The sequence below is a fragment of the Schistocerca serialis genome, chromosome 9, assembly GCF_023864345.2.
Source record: "Schistocerca serialis cubense isolate TAMUIC-IGC-003099 chromosome 9, iqSchSeri2.2, whole genome shotgun sequence".
NCBI lineage: Eukaryota > Metazoa > Arthropoda > Insecta > Orthoptera > Acrididae > Schistocerca > Schistocerca serialis.
This window is the reverse complement of record NC_064646.1, coordinates 20,931,098-20,953,007: the sequence shown is the minus strand read 5'-3', so window position 1 is coordinate 20,953,007 and position 21,910 is coordinate 20,931,098. Positions and strand designations below refer to the sequence as shown.

At 42.9% G+C, this 21,910-nt stretch overlaps 1 protein-coding gene across 1 annotated transcript in view; it reads right to left on the bottom strand.

Annotated features, from left to right (window-relative positions):
• LOC126418776 (phenoloxidase 2-like) overlaps positions 1 to 21,910 on the bottom strand; it is a 147,176-nt gene that overhangs the window by 55,028 nt on the left and 70,238 nt on the right. The window contains exons 2-3 of the mRNA XM_050085702.1: positions 10,713 to 10,865; positions 8,882 to 9,077 (exon numbers count right to left, since the gene is read on the bottom strand). Of these exons, the coding sequence (XP_049941659.1) occupies positions 8,882 to 9,077; positions 10,713 to 10,865 (349 nt within the window). The remainder of the gene's footprint in view (positions 1 to 8,881; positions 9,078 to 10,712; positions 10,866 to 21,910) is intronic.

Sequence of the window (21,910 nt, the reverse complement as noted above, 5' to 3'; positions counted from 1 at the left end):
AGATCAGGCGATAGCTGTAGACGGGAGCGTAACGGATTAAAATAGGGGCATTCAATTAAAAGGTGTCTGACCGTCCACAGCTGAGAGCAGTGGGGACAGAGTGGGGGAGGATCACCGCTTAAAAGATGTCTACGACTAAAAAGACAGTGCCCTATCCGGAGTCGAGCTAAAATTACCTCCTCCCGACGACGCGTTCGGGAGGAAGAGGTCCAAGCGCAAGGAAGGGCTTTCACTTCCCGCAATTTATTGTGGGGAAGTGTTGACCAATGCGCATGCCATAAATGAGTGACTTGGCGACATAAACCGCTCCGTAGATCGGTAAACGGAAGAGACTGAAGAGCTGGCCGAGGAAGAGAGACTGCAGCCTTGGCCGCTATATCGGCCGCCTCATTTCCACAGATACCAGCGTGTCCCGGGAGCCAGAGGAACGCCACTGAGACGCCCCCCAGGTGGAGCAAGCGCAGACAGTCCTGAATCCGGTGGACCAGAGGGTGCACAGGGTAAAGAGCTTGGAGACTTAGGAGAGAGCTGAGAGAATCGGAGCAGATTACGTACTGTATCCGCTGATGGCGGCGGATGTAGTGGACAGCCTGGAGAACAGCGTAAAGCTCCGCAGTATAGACCGAACACTGGTCGGGAAGCCGAAAGTGATTTGGGGTGTCGCCAACAATATAGGCACTCCCTACACCTAACGATGTTTTCGAGCCATCGGTGTAAATAAATGTGGCTTCCGTCATTTGTGCACATAGAGCAGCAAATGCCCGACGGTAAACAAGTGTAGGGGTACCATCCTTGGGAAATTGACATAGGTCTCTGAGCAAGTCGATCCGGGGACGGTGCCAAGGCGGTGCTGTACCCCAAGTTGTCAAGAAGGTTTTAGGAAAGCGGAAGGAAAGAGAATGGAGCAGTTGACGGAAGCGGACTCCCGGGGGTAGTAGGGAGGAGGAGCGGCCTGAATACCAGACATCAAAGGAGGCGTCGAAAAAAAGGTTATGGGCTGGATTAGCAGGCATGGAAGACAGATGGCTAGCATAACGACTCAGAAGGACTGCCCGCCGATTGGACAGCGGAGGTTCAGCAGTCTCAGCATAAAGGCTTTCCACAGGGCTGGTGTAAAAAGCTCCAGACACTAAACGTAATCCACGGTGGTGGATAGAGTCGAGTCGCCGAAGAATAGACGGCCGAGCAGAGGAGTAGACTATGCTTCCATAATCCAATTTCGAGCGCACTAAGGCGCGATAGAGGCGGAGAAGGACCACTCGGTCCGCTCCCCAAGAGGTACCATTCAGGACACGGAGGGTGTTAAGGGAACGCAGACAGCGAGCCGAAAGATAGGAAACGTGGGAGGACCAGCACAGTTTTCTGTCAAACATAAGACCCAAGAATTTAGCGACGTCGGAAAACGGAAGGTTGACAGGGCCTAGATGTAAGGAGGGCGGAAGAAACTCCTTACGTCGCCAAAAATTAACACAAACGGTCTTACTGGGTGAGAAACGGAAGCCGGTTTCAATGCTCCACGAGTGGAGGCGATCGAGACATCCTTGAAGACGTCTTTCAAGAAGGCGAGTCCGTTGAGAGCTGTAGTAGATCGCAAAATCGTCCACAAAGAGGGAGCCCGAGACATCAGGAAGGAGACAATCCATAATTGGATTAATGGCGATGGCAAACATTACAACACTCAGCACGGAGCCCTGGGGTACCCCGTTTTCTTGGGAGAAAGTACGGGAGAGAGTAGTGTTCACCCGCACCCTAAATGTGCGCTCTGCCATAAATTCGCGAAGAAAAAGGGGCAGCCGGCCTCTAAAGCCCCAAGAGAACAGTGTACGGAGGATGCCTGTCCTCCAACAGGTATCGTACGCTCTCTCCAGATCAAAAAATATTGCTACCGTTTGGCGTTTCCGGAGAAAATTGTTCATGATATAAGTGGAGAGAGCAACAAGATGGTCAACAGCAGAACGATGCTTTCGGAATCCGCATTGGGCAGGTGTTAAAAGACCGCGGGACTCCAGCCACCAAGCTAAACGGTAATTCACCATACGCTCCAAAACCTTACAGACACTACTCGTGAGAGAAATGGGGCGATAGCTAGAGGGGAGATGTTTGTCCTTTCCAGGTTTCGGAACGGGAACGACAATAGCTTCCCGCCATCGCCTGGGAAAGGTACTGTCGGTCCAAATTCGATTATAAAGGCGAAGGAGGTAACGCAGGCTATGGGTTGATAAATGCAGCAACATTTGGACATGGATACCATCCGGTCCTGGGGCGGAGGAGCGAGAAGAAGAGAGTGCATGTTGGAGTTCGCGCATGGAGAACACAGTATTGTAGCTTTCGCGATTTTGAGAGGAGAAAGCAAGATGTCGCACTTCCGCTGCACGTTTCTTCGGGAGAAACGCCGGCGGGTAATTTGAAGAGCTCGAAATCTCAGCAAAGTGCTGACCCAATGAGTTAGAAATTGCGACGGGGTCCACTAAGGTATCATGCGCGACAGTGAGCCCAGAGACCGGGGAGAAACTAGGCGCGCCTGAGAACCGTCGAAGCCGACTCCAAACTTCCGAGGAGGGAGTGAAGTTGTTAAATGAGCTAGTAAAGAATTTCCAGCTTGCCTTCTTGCTATCGCGGATGACGCGACGGCATCGCGCACGGAGCTGCTTATATCGGATACAGTTGGACAAAGTTGGATGGTGACGGAAAATGCGAAGAGCACGTCGCCGCTCACGTATTGCGGCACGGCATGCCTCGTTCCACCAAGGGACTGGAGGGCGCCGGGGCAATTCGGAGGTGCGTGGTATTGAACGTTCCGCAGCTGTGAGAATAACGTCGGTAAAATGTGTGACCTCATCGTCGACGCTGGGAAAGCGACGGTCATCGAATGTCGCTAGAGACGAAAAAAGTGTCCAATCGGCTTGGGCAAACTTCCAGCGTCGCGAGCGCATATATGGCAGTTGAGGCTGCAGTCGAAGAACACATGGAAAGTGGTCACTCGAGTGTGTATCATCAAGGGCGAACCATTCGAAGCGCCGAGCTAGCGGAACAGTACCGACCGCAAGGTCCAAATGGGATAAATTTGCCGTGGAGGAAGACAAAAATGTGGGGACCCCAGTGTTGAGGCAAACTAGATCCGCTTGGTGGAAGACGTCTAGCAATAGTGAGCCACGTGGACAAGGATGTGGAGATCCCCAAAGCGGGTGGTGGGCATTGAAGTCCCCAACCAGCAAATAGGGGGGTGGAAGCTGATCAAGAAGATGAAGGAGATCAGCTCGTGCCATTGGTGTAGACGATGGAATGTATACCGTACAAAGAGAGAACGTGTATCCAGAAAGGGAAAGACGGACGGCGACAGCTTGGAAGGAAGTGTTTAAGGGGATTGGGTGATAATGGAGAGTATCATGGAGCAGAATCATGAGTCCTCCATGGGCTGGAGTGCCTTCAACAGAGGGGAGGTCATATCGGACGGACTGAAAATGAGGGAGAACAAAGCGGTCATGGGGACGCAGCTTTGTTTCCTGAAGACAGAAGATGACCGGCGAGTAGGATCGTAAGAGGATCGACAATTCCTCCCGATTGGCGCGAATGCCGCGGATATTCCAGTGGATAATGGACATAGGGTGAACAGAAATGGAGGAACGTCACCAAGGTTGCTGTCAACTCAACGACTGCTCAGAGCTTGCGACCGACAGGATGGAATGGCATTCAGTCGAAGGCAGAAGATCCTGATCCATAGGTTGGTCAGGAGCAGCTCCTGCCATCAACGATCGGCCAGTTGACCGGCCACCAACAGTGCGCCTCGGCGACACAGAAGATGGCCGAGGGCGATTTCCGCCAGGTGGTGCTGTAGATGGGACACGCCTTGGCGGAGAAGGAGAGGAACTGTGTTTCTTCGTAGCCTTCTTGGAGGTATGTTTAGATGAAGGAGGAACCGATGGTTGTGAAGTTGCAGTACGTAAAAACTCTTCACGAGAATGCTCTTTTTTGGAAGACTTGGTGTCTGACTTTTGGGCTCGAGATTTAGCAGAACCCGACGAAGGGTGAGCCATAGAGTGGGCAGGCGAAAGAGGTGAGGTTGAACGGGCGATCTTTGCGCTGGCCGATCTGACGACCGTGGTACTAAATGTGAGATCGCAAGTCTGCGTGGCCGCCTCCTTTGTTGGCCGAGGAGAAGCAAGGACAGCGCTGTATTTTCCTTTCTGAGGCACGGTGGGCTGTCGACTGGCGAGTAACTTTCGAGCAGCAAAGGTCGACACCTTTTCCTTCACTCTTATTTCCTGGATCAGCTTTTCGTCCTTAAAAACAGGGCAATCTCGAGAGGAAGCAGCGTGGTCACCCATACAGTTGATGCAGCGAGGGGATGGAGGTGGACAAGCACCCTCATGGGCATCCCTGCCACACGTAACACATTTGGCCGGATTGGAACAGGACTGGCTGGTGTGATTGAACCGCTGACATCGATAGCAACGCGTAGGGTTCGGGACATAAGGGCGAACGGAAATTATCTCATAGCCTGCTTTGATTTTTGATGGGAGTTGAACTTTGTCAAATGTCAAGAAGACAGTGCGGGTTGGAATGATGTTCGAGTCAACCCTTTTCATAACCCGATGAACAGCGGTGACGCCCTGGTCAGACAGGTAGTGCTGAATTTCTGCGTCAGACAATCCATCGAGGGAGCGTGTATAAACGACTCCACGCGAGGAATTTAAGGTACGGTGCGGTTCCACCCGGACAGGGAAGGTGTGGAGCAGAGAAGTACGCAGCAATTTTTGAGCCTGGAGGGCACTGTGTGTTTCCAACAACAGGGTGCCATTCCGTAGTCTGGAACAAGACTTTACAGGACCCGCAATTGCGTCGACACCTTTCTGAATAATGAAAGGGTTGACCGTGGAAAAGTCGTGACCTTCGTCAAACCGAGAAACAACAAGGAACTGTGGCAACGATGGAAGAACCGTCTGTGGCTGAGACTCAGTGAACTTACGTTTGTGAGCAGACATAGTGGAAGGTGAGGAAACCATTGCGGAAGAATCCCCCATGATTACCGGCGTCTCCGATGGCGCGCTCCTCCCTTGTGGGGGCCCTCACCGAGGGCACACCCGCCTTAGGTGATTGTTCACACCTCAGGTCACACCTCCCGACAAACGGACGGAGGGACCAATCGGCACTTTCGGAAGGTATCAGCTCGGGTAATCACCCCTCCCTGGGCCTGGCCTTTACCAGGGGGTACGTACGTGTCCTACCTGTCTACCCGGGGCGGGGAATTACGCGTTACCCCGTCACCGGCTACGCATGGAAGTGCGTGGGTCGGCCTTCAGACACGCACAGGGAGGAAGAAAGAGAAAGGGAAAGGAAAGAAGAGGGGGTCTCAAACGCCGCAGCGGAGAAAAGGGTAAAGAGAAGAGGTAAGGAAAGGAGATGGACAAAGGAAGGAAGAAGACATACAAGCAAGGAAGAAGAAGAATGCGGTACATTTACAAGCGTCCGTCTCCGGACGTAGGCGCAAACCATACTCCCAGAGGGGGAGAAAGTGAAGGAATCAGCCAGAGGTGAGGGGGGGGGGTGAAGACAGGGGATGGGGAAGGATGCGGAAAGGGAAGGTATGCAGCCCGGAAAGGAAGGAGGGCCACATTAGCTCGGGGCCCCGTGCTCGCTACGCACATATCCACAAAAGAGTTGTGGATCCCCTGGGGGGAATCTCAAGGGGAGTTAACCAGTTTCAGTACTAGACTATCACATCCTCTCACTATTGAGATGAGAACTTGCCTTCAGTGCAGATATGGTTGAAAATGTCAAGTATATGATGTTGGTGACCCATTGCCAAGTGTTTTAGCATGGTCCTGGAGTCTTTTCAGGGCACAGGGCTGGGGCACTGAGGAATTCCAACTCACTGAATGAATAACTAAGGTTCCAGGTGACGTGTATTAAATTAAACTGTAAATGAATTCTCTCTACCTACTGTTTGAGGACACTAAACACAGGCTGATAATTCTCACATGGAAAGACCCAAGTACGCTGAAAATGAAAATATTTTCCAACGGCATCTGGATGTAGACATCACCAGTAACAGAGATACCATGTACATTTTCAGGACACTGGTGCCCATAGAGCATCCTATGGCTATCAGCCACTGACTGGCTGGCATCCAGTTGCAGGTCAGCCTAGTCTAAGAGAAAGTACCCTAAAGGACACCTTCTTGGTAAGGGATGTTGGAGTATGGCATTACTTCTCCTGCTGGGGTTGGGGACTGACATCCCTTATGGATAGGGAGTTTGAACTCCCAAAGAGGGTGTGGGGGAAGCAGAACCAACATTACTACCAGGCCAGTGGATGTGGTGGTTATTTTAGGTGAGGGACACCCAACATCATGGTGATCAGTGTCCTGTTGAGAAGGCACAGGGTCAGATGAAGGCTGTCCCAACATGCAGAGCATGTTTATAATATATTAAAGTCTGCCTCCCTTCCCCACCAATTTAGAGATGAGGTCTGACAATTCACAGGATGTCACCACACTTAACACTGGAATCAATATCAGTGAGACTGATGGCAGCCATCATATCAGAATGTAAGAGACACACTGTCAAAATATGGTAAACTGAAAGTGTTACACCACAAACCTCAAGAGTGGTGGATCCTCCCACCAAAAGAGGAAGCCATGTGGTAAAGAGCTATATCCAAAGCACAGCCTGGTAAGCAGAACCTCCTTCCAGTGGCAAGACTGACATGAAGCCCACCATGCCTGTGTGGTCGATTTGAACAACTACAGTTTGTTCTGTCACCTTCTTTTAATGTATGATGCAGCTTTCAGAAAATGAGAAGACTGCACACAACAGGATGGGACATTAATTGCCAATTCCATCTTGACATGCTACATTGGCCGCTCTGTTGGCCATATCATTTCCCAATACCGCTACCTGATCAGTACCCCACACAAGATCAAATTCTTACCACTGTGTTGGAGCCACTGTAGGGTGCTTAGATGTATTGAATCAGCTGGTCTACTGGATACATTTGGTGAAGCACTTTTAGTGCATGAGAGTGAACACAAAAGAAACCTTGTACTATGATGTCTGAATCACCTGTAATGCCATGTAACCCTACATCATAATTTGCAAATTATTACGGAAGATTTACTTTGGTAACACTGTCAGGGAAAACAGTGGGTCAATTGAGGACATTCACTTGCTCAGAGCCATCAGTGTAGACAGTGATACAATTGTGGTACATACTTAAAATACAAGGAAAAGTTGTAAAAATCTAATCACAAGTTGAAGTTTTCTCATAACGCATTGTAATCCACCCCCTCCTTCCTACTTGCAGCTATTGTCCACAATAAGCATATTCTTCTAAGAAAAATTTAATAGGAGGGAAGATTACAGTAAACTTTCTAGTTTACTAAGCTTTTTGTGTCTAGGGGTGTATTTCTTGAAGATGAAAATGTCATATTTTAGATCCTCATGGTTGAATTTAGCTAAAATTTGAAGATTGTTGCTGCATAATTTTTGTTGTTACAATCACTCTAGGCCTCTGAAGACACCAAGGTGGCAATGCTTTCCATCCCTGCCTACGTATTCAGATGTCCGATACAGAGCCTCGACTGCCAGCGGCACATATCCGAAGTGGGTTGTTCATATGGGGCCATTCCCTTAAGAGATATTCAGAATATGGTTGGACTGCGGCACTAAATGCCTGTCAAGCCAAAAGGATATGTAGCCAAATCTAGAGTGCAATCTGCACTGGGCTGGTCCAGAAGGACCCAGTCAATATTCCAATGATCTCATGGTGGACAGCATCTAACCTTTTTGGATAGGAAGTAAGGACTGATCCGGAGACAATGCTGCCCTAATCTAAACATGATCAAACAAGTACCCTAGGCGGGATCTGTCAGCTCTCTGTGCTTTTCCTGTAAGTCATTTCAAATGATTCAATGAAGGGATTGGATTTTGTTCATATGTCTTTCAGGTATGGAAGCCAAGTCAGATAAACTGGAAAGTGGACAGTTCCCTGAAAACTAAAATGTTGTTCAAAAATAGCCCGTCAATTGTACAGCGACCAATATGCTCTCTGAATCATCATCCACCTTCACGGTCTTCTTTCAACCACTATCTGAGTTGGGAGACAGATCCCCACTGGGAAGTGGCCACTAGAATGTATCTGTAGCCACTTTCCACTGAACTCCGTTTACAATAGCTGTAAAGCGAAAACGAAGGTCAGTGGCTGAGAGAGACCTTGTAGCTGTGGGAAAGTGTCATCTGACAGGACTTCAAAAGAAACGTTCTCAGAATGGACAAGTCATTCTATAATTTGACCCCTGAAGTAAGTGCTAGCTGATCCCCCTCCCCATCATTCAGAGGAGCAGCAGCCAGTCAATCTCAAGAGACCATAAAACTATGAATAATAAGTTGAAGGCCAGAAAATAAGAAAATAAGTGTCCAGAACACAAACAAGTTCAAAGCATAACTGTCACTAGGAGGACCATCCCATGGGAATAGGGAAAGACTTTCAGCACAGAAAGGGAAGTAGTGCTGCAAAGGGCTTGGGTCCCATGTTGACAGTATGTACCGTCAAAGAGATGGAAGTGCTTTATATTTTGCTTATTTTCAGTGAGATTGCTCTTTATGAAAATTTAATAGTTATCCTTTGATGGTATGAGGGACTGGGCCAGTAATTGCACAACATATAATTTGCATGTTTTCTGTTTATGATATTAAATATTATTTTTCTCCGGGTTATTACAACAAAATTGAAGCCTGCAATTTAATTTTGTTAAAATATTGGCATCACTGACTTATCAATAGTCAATTCTCCATTTCCCACTTCATTTACTGTGAATCCACCAATCATTTGACACTTCAGGAGTATAACTATGCAGTCACCAACCTTCAGTAGTTTCACTTACCAAGAAATGTTTCCACTAGTCTTGAAGCCATTTTCCTGTGATGTGGCAGGAAAGGAGAAAAGTTCTCTCTACGGCTAAGTGTCATTGGATATGAAAGATCAGGCAAGGTGATTGGCTTAACATCAATTTCCATTCTATTTTGAACTCCACCCCATCTGTCTGTAATTTCTGAAACTATTGACTGGTAACGAGGTGTCTGGAAAGAAGGACAAATTTTAGAAAATTCTGCATAGAAATTTTTATTTGCATTCTTTGATGATAAGTTATTAAGGAAATAACATTTGTGAAAAATATGACATTCTTAAAAACATCACCAATACAATTTATAAATAGTAACATGTTAACTTTTTTCAGGAAAGTTATGTATTGTTGCTTATTTGTAATGAGTATCTTCCCAACCTTTCTGTAAGTTCGATAACTATTTCACCAAGTTAAACTGACTTGTCTCTACAAAGACCATTCATGAATAAATTTTATGAACTTTTTGATGCTGTTTGAGAAACATTTATGCCGAGGTAAAAAGGTTTACCACTTATTTAACTTATTCTGTAAATTTTAAGGAAGGAATTTCAGAAATGTTCAATGTGTGAGCTAGTACAACAATCTTAACATCCAGGCATGTTATTTGCCTTGGAATGACCACCTTAATACAACAACTCTTCTCCTGTAGCTGGTATTCAACACCAAATTAAGATTAGAAACATTTTAACTTGTCAGACTTATTAATTAAGTGGCAAAACAACACACTTCCAGTTCATTGATGTGTTGACAACTCTTGTCAATATAAAATGAGCAGAGCATGTACTTTAAATAGAATATTTAATCTGATGAAAATCTCATGCGTTTCCAGTCAGTATGTTAATGGGGCTACCTGGCTGGAAATTTTAGTTTTCATCTATCTATATTCACATGAATACTTGATCCCTTATCAGAAAATGCGTGAAAATTATGTGCAACCTTTTCCCCATATGAAAACTATGGGTGTTCAATTACCATTCACTGTACCTTACTGTTATTTACAGCTTGTTATCTCTCATCTATGCTTACTCTTCCATGCCTTGTCTTCCATTGTGCTGCCTTGCCTATTATTTATTCTGTATCAATTTTTCCTCCTCCAATCTGCTTATTTCACACCGATTGCTAGTCGGTTTTAGCTAAAATTAAACAATGGAAAATCTAAGATGGAATGTGACAATACTATGAAAAGGAGTTTTGCTTCTCACCATACAGCAGAGATGCTATGCTGGGCCACAGATAGGTACAGCAGGAACACCTTCACAATGTAAGATTTTGGCCATCAAGGCCTTTGTCGAAAATAGATCACACATGCAGTCTCTGGCAGCTGAAGCCACACTGCAAGCAACAGCAGCAGTGCACGATAGGAGTGGCAACTGGGTGGGGGTAATGAGGAGGCTGGGGCAGGGAGGAGAGAGGAATAGCAAGGTAGGGGTGGGGGCTGAGAAGTGGTGCTGGGGAGCACACAAGGATGAGGTGAAGAGAGAGGCAGGGGGGGGGGGGGGGTGTTTGCAGAAAGGAGGCAAGTAAAGACTGGGTGTGTTGGTAGAATGAAGGCTGTGCTGGAATGGGAACAGGAAATGAGTGAGAAAAGTTACTAACAAAGGTTGAGGCCAGGAGTGTTATGGGAATGTACAGTTAAAAAAAATTAGAATTTTGCAGTCAACCATTCCATGAGGTTTGTCAAGTCTCGTTCCACTTCTAACTGCAGTTTCTCAGTACTGCCTGCTAAAGATATCTAACTGATAATTGTCATACCAGTAAATTACATGTAATTACAGATTTGTTGCTTTTTGGTATGAAATTTGTCACTTACCAAGTACTCAGGTGGAAGTTTGAACACTATTTTATTCTCTTCTCCTTTTGGTAAAAATAGTGGTTCTGCAACTCTGTCGAACAGGTAAAGTACATTTCTATGGTTATTGAAGGCAATCGATCTTGAAGCTGCTGTGATATTCAGCTGTTGTGCCTGAAAATTTGGTCGATGACCAGCATTAGTAGAATCATGAATTTACTGTCCAATTTTACATTATGTAACTATGTCATTACATTAATAGTACACTACACTTTACCGAACATCTTTGCAGTCTTATCTCTATATAACCAAAAAGAAGAGCTCTTACCCCATACCTACAGAAGACAACAAGGCCAAAGTTTACTTCTCCTGGCTGTTTGAGTACACTCACAGTATCCACACTGGCCAGAATATTAGTAAATATTGTAGGTATGCTCCGGTTGAGGTTGCTAACCTTTATATGAATCTAGAAGTTTGGTTACTATCATTGAAGGGATGTCTCCAGACAAGGCTAGAGACCCAGAATACAATGGTCAGATGTAAGAACTTATCTGCTTTGTGGAGAAATTCTTCGAAACAGAATTCAGTGCACAAAGTATCCAGTGCTGTCCATCCAAGTCCTGCAGACCATATTCAATTTATATACACTCCTATACGCAATTTTGGATAGGTAAATATCGTTCACTTTTCCAGTTTTCACTAAGCAAGCCTTAATTTGCAAATGGTTCTCACTTTAGAAGTCCATGTCTCTCAGCCCCAAATCAGGACTGTTTATACATGCTTCTGAAAATGTTTGTTTACAATTAGCATTCCCAGGCCATATTTACTGTATTTTCCTAACCAACTAGTTCAGAAACTTAAGTGACAATGTGTTATTTCTTTTCAGTATTCCACTTGACACTTTCACATAGCCATTTTGAATTTTACTCTCTCTCTCTCTCTCTCTCTCTCTCTCTCTCTCTCTCTCTCTACTACTACTTATCAGAACTTTACAACTTTCCATCTTAATCATTTACCACATGGCAGAAGAAACCTGTTGAGAAGACTTCTTAATACATTGTTCAAGAAAGCCAGATCCAGGTTCGAGTTTGAGTTTCACTCTCAGCCTTGACACAGACCACACACAATATTGAGCTTGTGAAGGTAAGTAGTTAATTCTATAATAACTTAATTAAGCATGTAAGGAAGCTAGAGGGTTTCATATTATCTATTGGAGGTATCACTAATATCAAAGAATTTACCAGGAAAAAAAACCAGAATGTAAGTGCCAGTTTTCACTTACTTTAGTCTTAGTTTTACATACAAATTTGAGACATTTGCTTCAGTATGAAGTGAAGAAATTAGGTTGTTTTGATTACACATACATTTAGTAGTTACATATCTACTTGAGGAATTAAAGGTTTTAAGGTCTTATTTCCTTTCAAATAGTTTATGTGCAATATATACTTTACACTATCTTAGGCCTAATTTTTGAGGTATACCAGATTTGATTTATAACATTAGTTTAAGTACATTACTACGTTAATAGTATAATAGTATATTAGTGTTCCACATAACTTTATTGACTCTTGTGATCTGTAATAGAAATATTACTGTTATTACCTACATAAATTTTGTAAAAATATTGAACAGCCACAAGCAAGAAGTGCTTGAGCTGCCATAGGGAAGTTAGTTCTGGGGTTCTGTGCAGCTGTTGTGACAGATGGTTGCAATGGGAGGCATGTAGTAGCATGGGAATTGGGGAAGTAAATGGGTCTCTTCTATGGTATTGCAGAGGATGTTAAAGGGATAGGAAAATAGCTGAACAGGAAGAGAAGATCAGAGCCCTTAAGGCTGAACTGGATAATGTTAGGGAGGAACTGACAAGGTTAAGAGGGGGGATGGAGAGGGAGGGGGGGGAGAGGAGGATGAAGACAGGTGGGAAGTGGTAGCAATGAACAGGGACACAGAAAGAACAGTATCTGACAGTTTCACCATTGGCACAATCAATACATTTGCCTTGCTTTCTCAGTCAACTAAGAAAGAGGCAAAAGTAGATTTAAGTGTACTCAGCACTCAACAGACTTTCACTAGGAAACCAACTGTCTCAAATAAAGGAAAATGTAGGAGAGAAGTTCTTTTATGTAGTAGCCATGGAAGAAGTGTGGGCCAGATCTTGAAGGAAAAATTAGGTGACAGGTACCTTGTCACTAATTTTTTCAAGCTCAGTGCATGTCTTAGCCAAATGATAGAGGATGTAGGATCGTTGTGCAATCATTTTATAAAGCAGAATCTGTTGTTGGGTGAGGTGGGAAACAGTATTTATAGGGATCAGGCATACAATATTTAGTGTGACCTGGTAAAAATAGCATCTGCAAACAAACAAATGTTGGTTTGGTTCTTGCTTTCATGTGGTATGATCGACCCCAATTGAACAGCTCTCTCAAGAGAGATCTAACTAAATAATTGTACTTTTGTAATTGTAGAAGTGTATAGGTTCCCATTCAATCTGTATATTGAGCAAGCACTAAAGGAAACAAAAGAGAAGTTTGGAGTAGGCATTAAAAGCCATGAGAGGAGGATATAAGATGAACATCAAGAAAAGCACAACGAGGATAATGGAAAGTAGTCTAATTAAGTCGGGTGATGCTTAGGGAATTACATTAGAAAATGAGACACTTAAAGTAGTAAAGGAGTTTTGCTATTTGGGGAGCAAAATAACTGATGATGGTCGAAGTAGAGAGGATATAAAATGTAGACTGGCAATGGCAAGGAAAGCATTTCTAAAGAAGAGAAATTTGTCAACATCGAGTATAGATTTAAGTGTCAGGAAGTCATTTCTGAAAGTATTTGTATGGATTGTAGCCATGTATGGAAGTGAAACATGGACAATAAATAGTTTGGACAAGAAGAGAATAGGAGCTTTCGAAATGTGGTGCTACAGAAGAATGCTGAAGATTAGATGGGTAGAACATAACTAATGAGGTGTTGAATAGGATTGGGGAGAAGAGGAGTTTGTGGCAGAACTTGACCAGAAGAAGGGATTGGTTGGTAGGACATGTTCTGAGGCATCAAGGGATCACAAATTTAGTACAGGAGGGCAGCGTGGAGGGTAAAACTCTTAGAGGAAGACTAAGAGATGAATACACTAGACTCAGAAGGATGTAGCCTGCAGTAGGTACTGGGAGATGAAGCTTGCAGAGGATAGAGTCACTTGCAGACCTGCATGAAACCATTCCGACGACGACGACGACGACGGGGACGACGACGACGACGACGACAGCTCCTGTCAGTAATATTTATGAGGATTTCAGGGTAGATTTTCAGAAAGATATTGATATGAAGTTTGAGCTCCAAGTATTATTTGGTTCTTTCAATTGGAAGTCTTATTACTTTTCCTACTTGGGTAGTACAGGAAAGCAGCACACTGACAAGTTTTTTTTTTAGGCCAAGATAAATTTAATCAAACAAAAACATTTCCTATTAAGAGTGGTCTGTCCAATCACGATGCATATCTAGTTACAGTATATGATGTAGCTTCATACAGTAAAGGAGAACAGTCTTCCAAAATGGTGCATTCAATTAATGATTTAACAATCTAAAATTTTAGGGTAAGCTTCCAACAGTTAGACTGGTATGAGGTGTTCAGGGAACCTTCCACTAATTTGAAATTAAACCTATTTCATGAAACCTTTGTGAGTATATTTGGAAACAAATACAATTTTAAGAAACCATCTATAAATCCATGGCTCACTAAACAGATGAAACTGTCTTGTAAACTAGAAAGCTAGGAGGGGGAATGATCCAGAAACAGTGAAACGAAGACTGTTGTTGTGGTCTTCAGTCCTGAGACTGGTTTGATTCAGCTCTCCATGCTACCCTATCCTGTGCAAGCTGCTTCATCTCCCAGTACGAACTGCTACCTGCATCCTTCTGAATCCGCTTGGTGTATTGATCTCTGTCTCCCTCTACGATTTTTATCCTCCACACTGCCCTCCAATACTAGACTGGTGATCCCTTGATGCCTCAGAACATGTCCTCCCAACCAGTCCCTTCTTCTGGTCAAGTTCTGCCACAAACTCCTCTTCTCCCCAATTCTATTCAATACCTCATTAGTTATGTGATCTACCCATCTAATCTTCAGCATTCTTCTGTAGCACCACATTTTGAAAGCTTCTATTCTCTTCTTGTCCAAACTATTTATCGCCCATGTTTCACTTCCATACATGGACACACTCCATACAAATACTTTCAGAAACGACTTCCTGACAAATCTATACTCAATGTTAACAAATTTCTCTTCTTCAGAAACACTTTCCTTGCATTGCCAGTCTACATTTTATATCCTCTCTACTTCAACCATCATCAGTTATTTTGCTCCCCAAACAACAAAACTCATTTACTACTAGAAGCATCTCATTTCCTAATCTAATTCCTCAGCATCGCCCGATTTAATTGAACTACATTCCATTACCCTCATTTTGCTTTTGTTGATGTTCATCCTGTATCCTCCCTTCAAGACACTGTCCATTCCATTCAGCTGCTCTTCCAGGTCTTTCACTGTCTGACAGAATTACAATGTCATCAGCGAACCTCAGTTTTTATTTCTTCTCCATTGATTTGAATACCTGCTCAGAATTTTTCTTTTGTTTCCTTTACTTCCCTTTCATGCCCCCTCGATTCTTGTAACTGCCATCTTGTTTCTGTACAAATTGTAAATAACCTTTCACTCCCTGTATTTTACCCCTGCGAACTTTAGAATTTGTAAGAGTATTCCAGTCAACATTGTCAAAAGCTTTCCCTAAGTGTACAAATGCTTGAAATGTATGTTTGCCTTTCCTTAACCTTTCTTCTAAGATAATTCGTAAGGTCAGTATTGCCTCACGTGTTCCAATATTTCTACGGAATCCAAACTGATCTTCCCCAAGGTCGGCTTCTACCAGTTTTTCCATTCGTTTAAAGAATTAGTGTTAGTATTTTGCAGCTGTGACTTATTAAACTTATGGTTCAGTAATTTTCACGTCTGTCAACACCTGCTTTCTTTGGGATTGGAATTATTATATTCTTGAAGTCTGAGGGTATTTCACCTGTCACACATCTTGCTCACCAGATGGTAGAGTTTTGTCAAGATTGGCTCTCCCAAGGCTGTCAGTAGTTCTAATGGAATGTTGTCTACTCCCAGGGTCTTGTTTTGACTTAGGTCTTTCAGTACTCTGTCAAACTCTTCACGCAGTATCATATCTTCGTCTACATTCTCTTCCATTTCTATAATAATGTCCTGAAGAACACCGCCCCTTTATAGACCCTCTATATACTCCTTCCACCTTTCTGCTTTCCCTTATTTGCTTAGAACTGGGTTTCTATCTGAGCTCTTGATATCCATTGAAGTGGTTCTCTCTTCTCTAAAGGTCTAATTTTCCTGTAGCCAGTATCTGTCTTACACCCAGTGAGATAAGCTTCTGCATCCTTCCATTTGTTCTCTAGTCATCCCTGTGTAGCCTTTAATAAGCGCAAAAATTAGTGCACTGTATTAAGTAAAGTTATGAAAGAGTCCAGAAGTATGTGCATTATGTCCGAGACTAGCACATCTGATAATATTAAAAGTTTGGAATATTGTTGAAGGGGAACAGGGCAACAGAAGACAAGAAGAATGTATTTCTATCAAGCTCATTGAAAAGTTATTTAACAGTATGTCAGAAGTAGAAAACATTTTGAAGTGTTTTAGAGAAAATAGGATCCAGCAATTCATTAGAAAATGCAAGGTTGTATGTGGAAGAGGAAATGCCTATGCATGAAAAGGTGGGGGGGGGGGGGGGGGGGGGGATGGAGATAGGGCAGTAGTTGATAGCATCAGACCTATGTTTTCAAGAGTAGCATCACGTATTTGTAAAAATAGAGTACAAACAAAATGTCAGTTTGGTTTTCAGAACGACTTTGCAACAGAGAATGCTATATATGCTTTCACTGATTGAATATTAAATGCACTGAATAGCTGAATATCACCCTTTGGGATATTTTGTGACCTTAAAGGCTTTTTATTGAGTGTATCATGAAATTATTGTAATTAAGCTTAACTGGAAGAATGTGGAAGGTTGAAATTAACAGTATAGATAGTTTGCAAAAATCAGTAGAGTCCCCCAGCTGGGGAGGTATGAAGAATGGTGTCCCACAGGGTTCAGTCTTCGATCCCATATTGTTCTTTATGTATATTGATGACATGCCACTCTACATTAATTAAGATGCAAAGCTTTTTTGCTGATAGAAGTATAGTAATCACACCCAACAAACCATAATCAGCTAAGGAGATGGTAAATATTGCCCTTTTCAGAAAATTAAGTAGTTCCCTTCAAATGGACTAAATTTTGAGAAAACAGTAAATAAAATTCTGTACAGTAAATGGTGAAACACCACTGAAAAATATAGACTATGAACAGACATCTGTTGCTAAGACAGAATATTCCAAATTTCTGGGTATGTGCATTGATGAGAAACTGAATTGGAGGAAACTTCTGTGTACTGAAACAGTTAGGTTCAGTTACTTTGTTATTAGGGTTATTGCAAATTTTAGTGATAAATGTACCAGTGAATTAGCCTACTATGCCTATTTTCATTCACTGTTTTTATATGGTGGCATATTTTTGGGTAATTTGTCACTAAGAGAAAAAGAATTCATTGCACTCAAGTGTGTAATCAGAATAATAGCTGGAGCCCACTGAAGATTACCTTACAGACATTTATTTAAAGAACTAAGGATATTCACAGTACCTCTGCAATACATATATTGACTTATGAAATTTGTTATTAATAACCCATCCCCATTCAAAAGTAACAGTGAAGTACATAGCTACAACACTAGGAGAAGGGATTATCTTTACTATTCTGGGTTAAATCCGACTTTGGCATAGAAAGAGGTGAATTACACTGTCAGAAAAATCTGTGTGTCATTTGCCAAATAACATTAAAAGTCTGACAGCCAGCCAACCAACATTTAAAAACAAATTAAAAGAATTTCTGAATGATAACTCCTACTCAGTAGATGGCTTTTTAGATGTGAAGTGTTAACTGAAAAATTGTTTTGTGTAAAGAAAACTTATGTTACAGTGACATGTTCCACATCATTATGATATGTCATTCATGGTCTATGCAACATGTACGTATGTATGTATGTATGTATGTATGTATGTATGTATGTATGTATGTATGTATGTATGTATGTATGTATGTATGTATGTATGTATGTATGTATGTATGTATGTATGTATGTATGTATGTATGTGGTTTGAATTTCACAAACTGACATGCACACCACTGAATCAAAATTTTCTATTCACTATGTTCCTGTAAGTGAATAAGGAATTGAAATCAGGAGGCAATGAATTTTTTTACTGCATTGTTTCCTTGCCTGGATGAGAGGACAAGTATGTAAGAAGTGAAGTAGAATTTTAAAACATTCTCAGTATCCAGATTTACATGTACTTTGATTGGGCAAGAGTAACTTATCTGGCTGAGGCCTTGTTGATACACTGCTTTCAGCAGTGTAATATGTTGCAATGAAATGAACCAAATAGGCCACCACCTTTAGAAAAATAATTTCACCGAGTGATTCTAAATTTTATGTCGGCAATACCTAGTATTTCTTTCTTGATGGAAATTGCAAAGAAACAATCAGGTCAAGTTAGCTAAATTACTCAGTTCAGAATTATTCAGCAACAGAATATACTTCCTGGCAGATATAAACTATTTGCCATACTGCAACTCAAACCCAGGACCTGTGCTTTTTGTGGGCAAATGCTGTACTGACTAAGCCATTTAAGCACAACTGATGACCCACTCCTACAGCTTTGCTTCCACGAATACCTTCTAACAAGGTATGCTGGAGAATTAAGTATGGAAGATAGGAGAGGTATGGGTAGAAATTAAATTGCATGGACATGTCAGGAACAGTGCACAATCATCTAATTTGTTACAAAGGCATAAATTCCAATACGAAGTCTGACGGTAGTAATCTGTGTGTGTTTCAAAATCCTTTTTTGAAATTGTTAAGTTATGCTACTCAGTGTAGAAACAAGTTTTAGGAAACAACCCCATGACAAATAGTTAAGATGAAAGAAGGTAGTATGTCTGTTCTCGAGCTAGATAAGTCTTCCATACACCTCTTTTTCCATTTTAGATTAGATGCACTCCATTTCAATGGATCCATTATGAGGAGATCCTCCCATATACAGAATGTAAAAAAAACACTAACATTTATGAAGAAAAACATATCCTAACACACATTCCAAAGCTATTTTCAAATAATGGAATACACTCATCATAGAATAAATTAAATTTAATGTTAGCACTTTGTTCATTATGAATTTCAACTAAGGTTATCTTTTCTAAGCTTTTCTTAAGAAGATTTTTCCTGGCACATTAAGTATTCTAATCAACTCCCATTGAGGGGAATCCATACTGTAAGGCACTATGATATGTAAACTGTGCATCATAATCTGAGATAGCATTTGTTACTGGGTGAACAATTATTTTCTTGCTTTTAGCTACAAAGACCATTACCACTGAGGGTCCTCCTGTCTATCCACCCATGTCTGAAAGTTGATTACTATGATCAAATTGTAGGGTCCAAGAGAGACTTGGAGATTAAAAAATCTCTAGTGAAGTCGCCACAGACCATTTTCTGTTTGCTGCTTTCTGACAAATAGCAAGGCACCTAGATCCCTCAAAAAGTTCAAATTTTCCCAATGAGGATCTGTGTACAGTTATAACTGCAAGTGAATTATTTTTCAGTATTAATTCTGAAGCATACACCTCTGTGTGCGCCAATCACTACTATGGTTTTGAAATTGTGCTCTTTTTAATATATATTAACAAACAACAGCTACTTTTCCTTTTCCTCAGTTCCACCTCTGTTCCCACCCACTAAATCCACCTCATCCAGTCACATCTGCTTTCCCCTTCTTTACGCTTATCCACCCTTAAACCTGCTACCCACAGTAATTTATTAATGATTAGTTATTCTCTACTTTGACCCTTGTGACTTCTCGCCAATTTTAGTGAGTTTTCACCTTCCACTATTATCTTTGTAAGATTTCATCTCGTTTCTTCCCTTGTGCATCCATTTTGCCCTTTTCGTATTTGTCACATGTATTGAGTGTAGTTTTGTGTAATCTTTCTGATGTAATTCCACTTTCTTGCGTAATTTTTCGGATTTTCTTGCACCACCATAGATCCTTACTGCTTCCATCTGCATCGATACAGGAAAGTTTCCTTATCCCTAGCCAGATCCCAGTCCCACATACTGTTCCTGCGTATTCTCCTGCTGTGCAATCCCAAATTCCTGGAACTCTTAACACACATTGAAACTCTTGCCGTGCAGGAACTTCAGCAACATGCACACCACCACCTCAGAAAGCTTTCCATCCTGCTCACTTCCTATTCCCACCTTGGAGTACCACTGTCTACTTCTACAACAACCTCCTAACCTTCTCACACCCCCTCATAGCTGACAAACCCTGTCTCACAGACCTACTACACTTACCCCACCCTCCAAAACTCACTCCCACCACCACACACAACCCAGAACCTAAACAGACCTGTAACACAGATATGAACCTTTCCTCCAGAAGCCTTAGTCCCACAGAAGTATCAATCCTCTCCAAAGGCCTCATGTTTCACCCCACTCCCAAATTCAACCATGCAGGACTAGTTGAAGACCTTCCCTCCTCCCCCCGATCCCTACAGTGGAAACACTTTCACCACCAACCTGACCAATCAGACCAATCAGACTCAACCAAAGACCAATATTGAACCTTGCCTAACTCTGTTCACTCTTCTATCCAACCGTGATCCACCCCCACTGCCTCCAAACCACCCCCGTTAACTTTCCAGAATTTCTTAATCTCGAACCTTGCCTCACCATCATTCCCCTAATCCCTCAACATGCAAACTAACCTTACACCCACAGAAAGAACTGCGGTCCACCATCTAAAACTGATCACGACCTTATAATCCTACCTGCAGACAAAGGCACCACCACCGTTGTTTTGAACTGCAATGATTATGTGGCAGAAGGACTCCATCAGCTGTCAGATACTTCCACTTACAAACCATGCCACAGTGATCCCATTCCAGTAATCCAGCAGGATCTCTAGTCACTGAAGTCCATAAACCCAACCACCCAGGGTGCCCCTTGTGGCCAGTTACTGTGCCCCCACTGAAAGAATCTCTCAGACCAACACCTTCAACCTATTACCTGGAATCTATCCTATATAAAAGATAACCATTTCCTCGACTGACTCTCCACAGTTCCTGTCCCTTTACCACACTGTGCCATGCTTGTCACTATTGATGCCACCTCCCTGTACACTAACATTCCTAATGCCCAAAGCCTTACTGCTATATAACACTACCTTTCCAACCAAACCAACAATCTCCTTCCTAGTCTCCATGACCAACTATATCCTCACCAACAATTACTTCTTTGAAGGCATTACCTACAAACAAATCCGCAGTACAGTTATGGGCACCTGCATGGCACCATCCTATGCTGATCTATTCATGGGCCATCTAGAGGTATCCTTCCTAGAAACCCAGAATCCTAAACTCCTCAGCTGGTTCAGATTCATTGATGAAATCTTTGCTATCTGGATTGAAAGTGAGGACACTTCATTCACATTCCTCCAGAACCTTAACTTCTCCCCTATTTGCTTCACCTGGTCCCCTGGTCCTACTCAACCCAACAAGCCACCTTTCTAGATGTTTACCTCCACCTCAGATGGCTACATCAGTACTTCCATCCATATCAAACCTACTAACCACCAGCAATACCTCCACTTTGACAGCTGCCACCCATTCCGTACCAAGAGGTCCCTTCCATACAGCCTAGCCACCCAGGGTCATATCTGCAGTGTTGAGCAGTCCCTCTCTCAGTACCAAGGGTCTCACTGAAGCCTTCACTGACCATAATTATCCTCCAACCTTTGTACAAAAACAAATCTCCCATGCCTTATCTTTCCAGACATCCACCACCTACGCAAGTCCCACAGTCCACCCACAGGGGAAGATTCCCCTCTTAACTCAGTACCATCCAGGACTGGAGCAACTGAATTACATTCTCCACCATGGTTTTGATTACACCTCGTGAGAAATGTCCTTCCCGCTATCCTTCCCACCCCTCCTACCATGGTATTCCGCTGTCCACCGAACCTACACAATATACTGGTCTACTCTTACACAACCCCTGC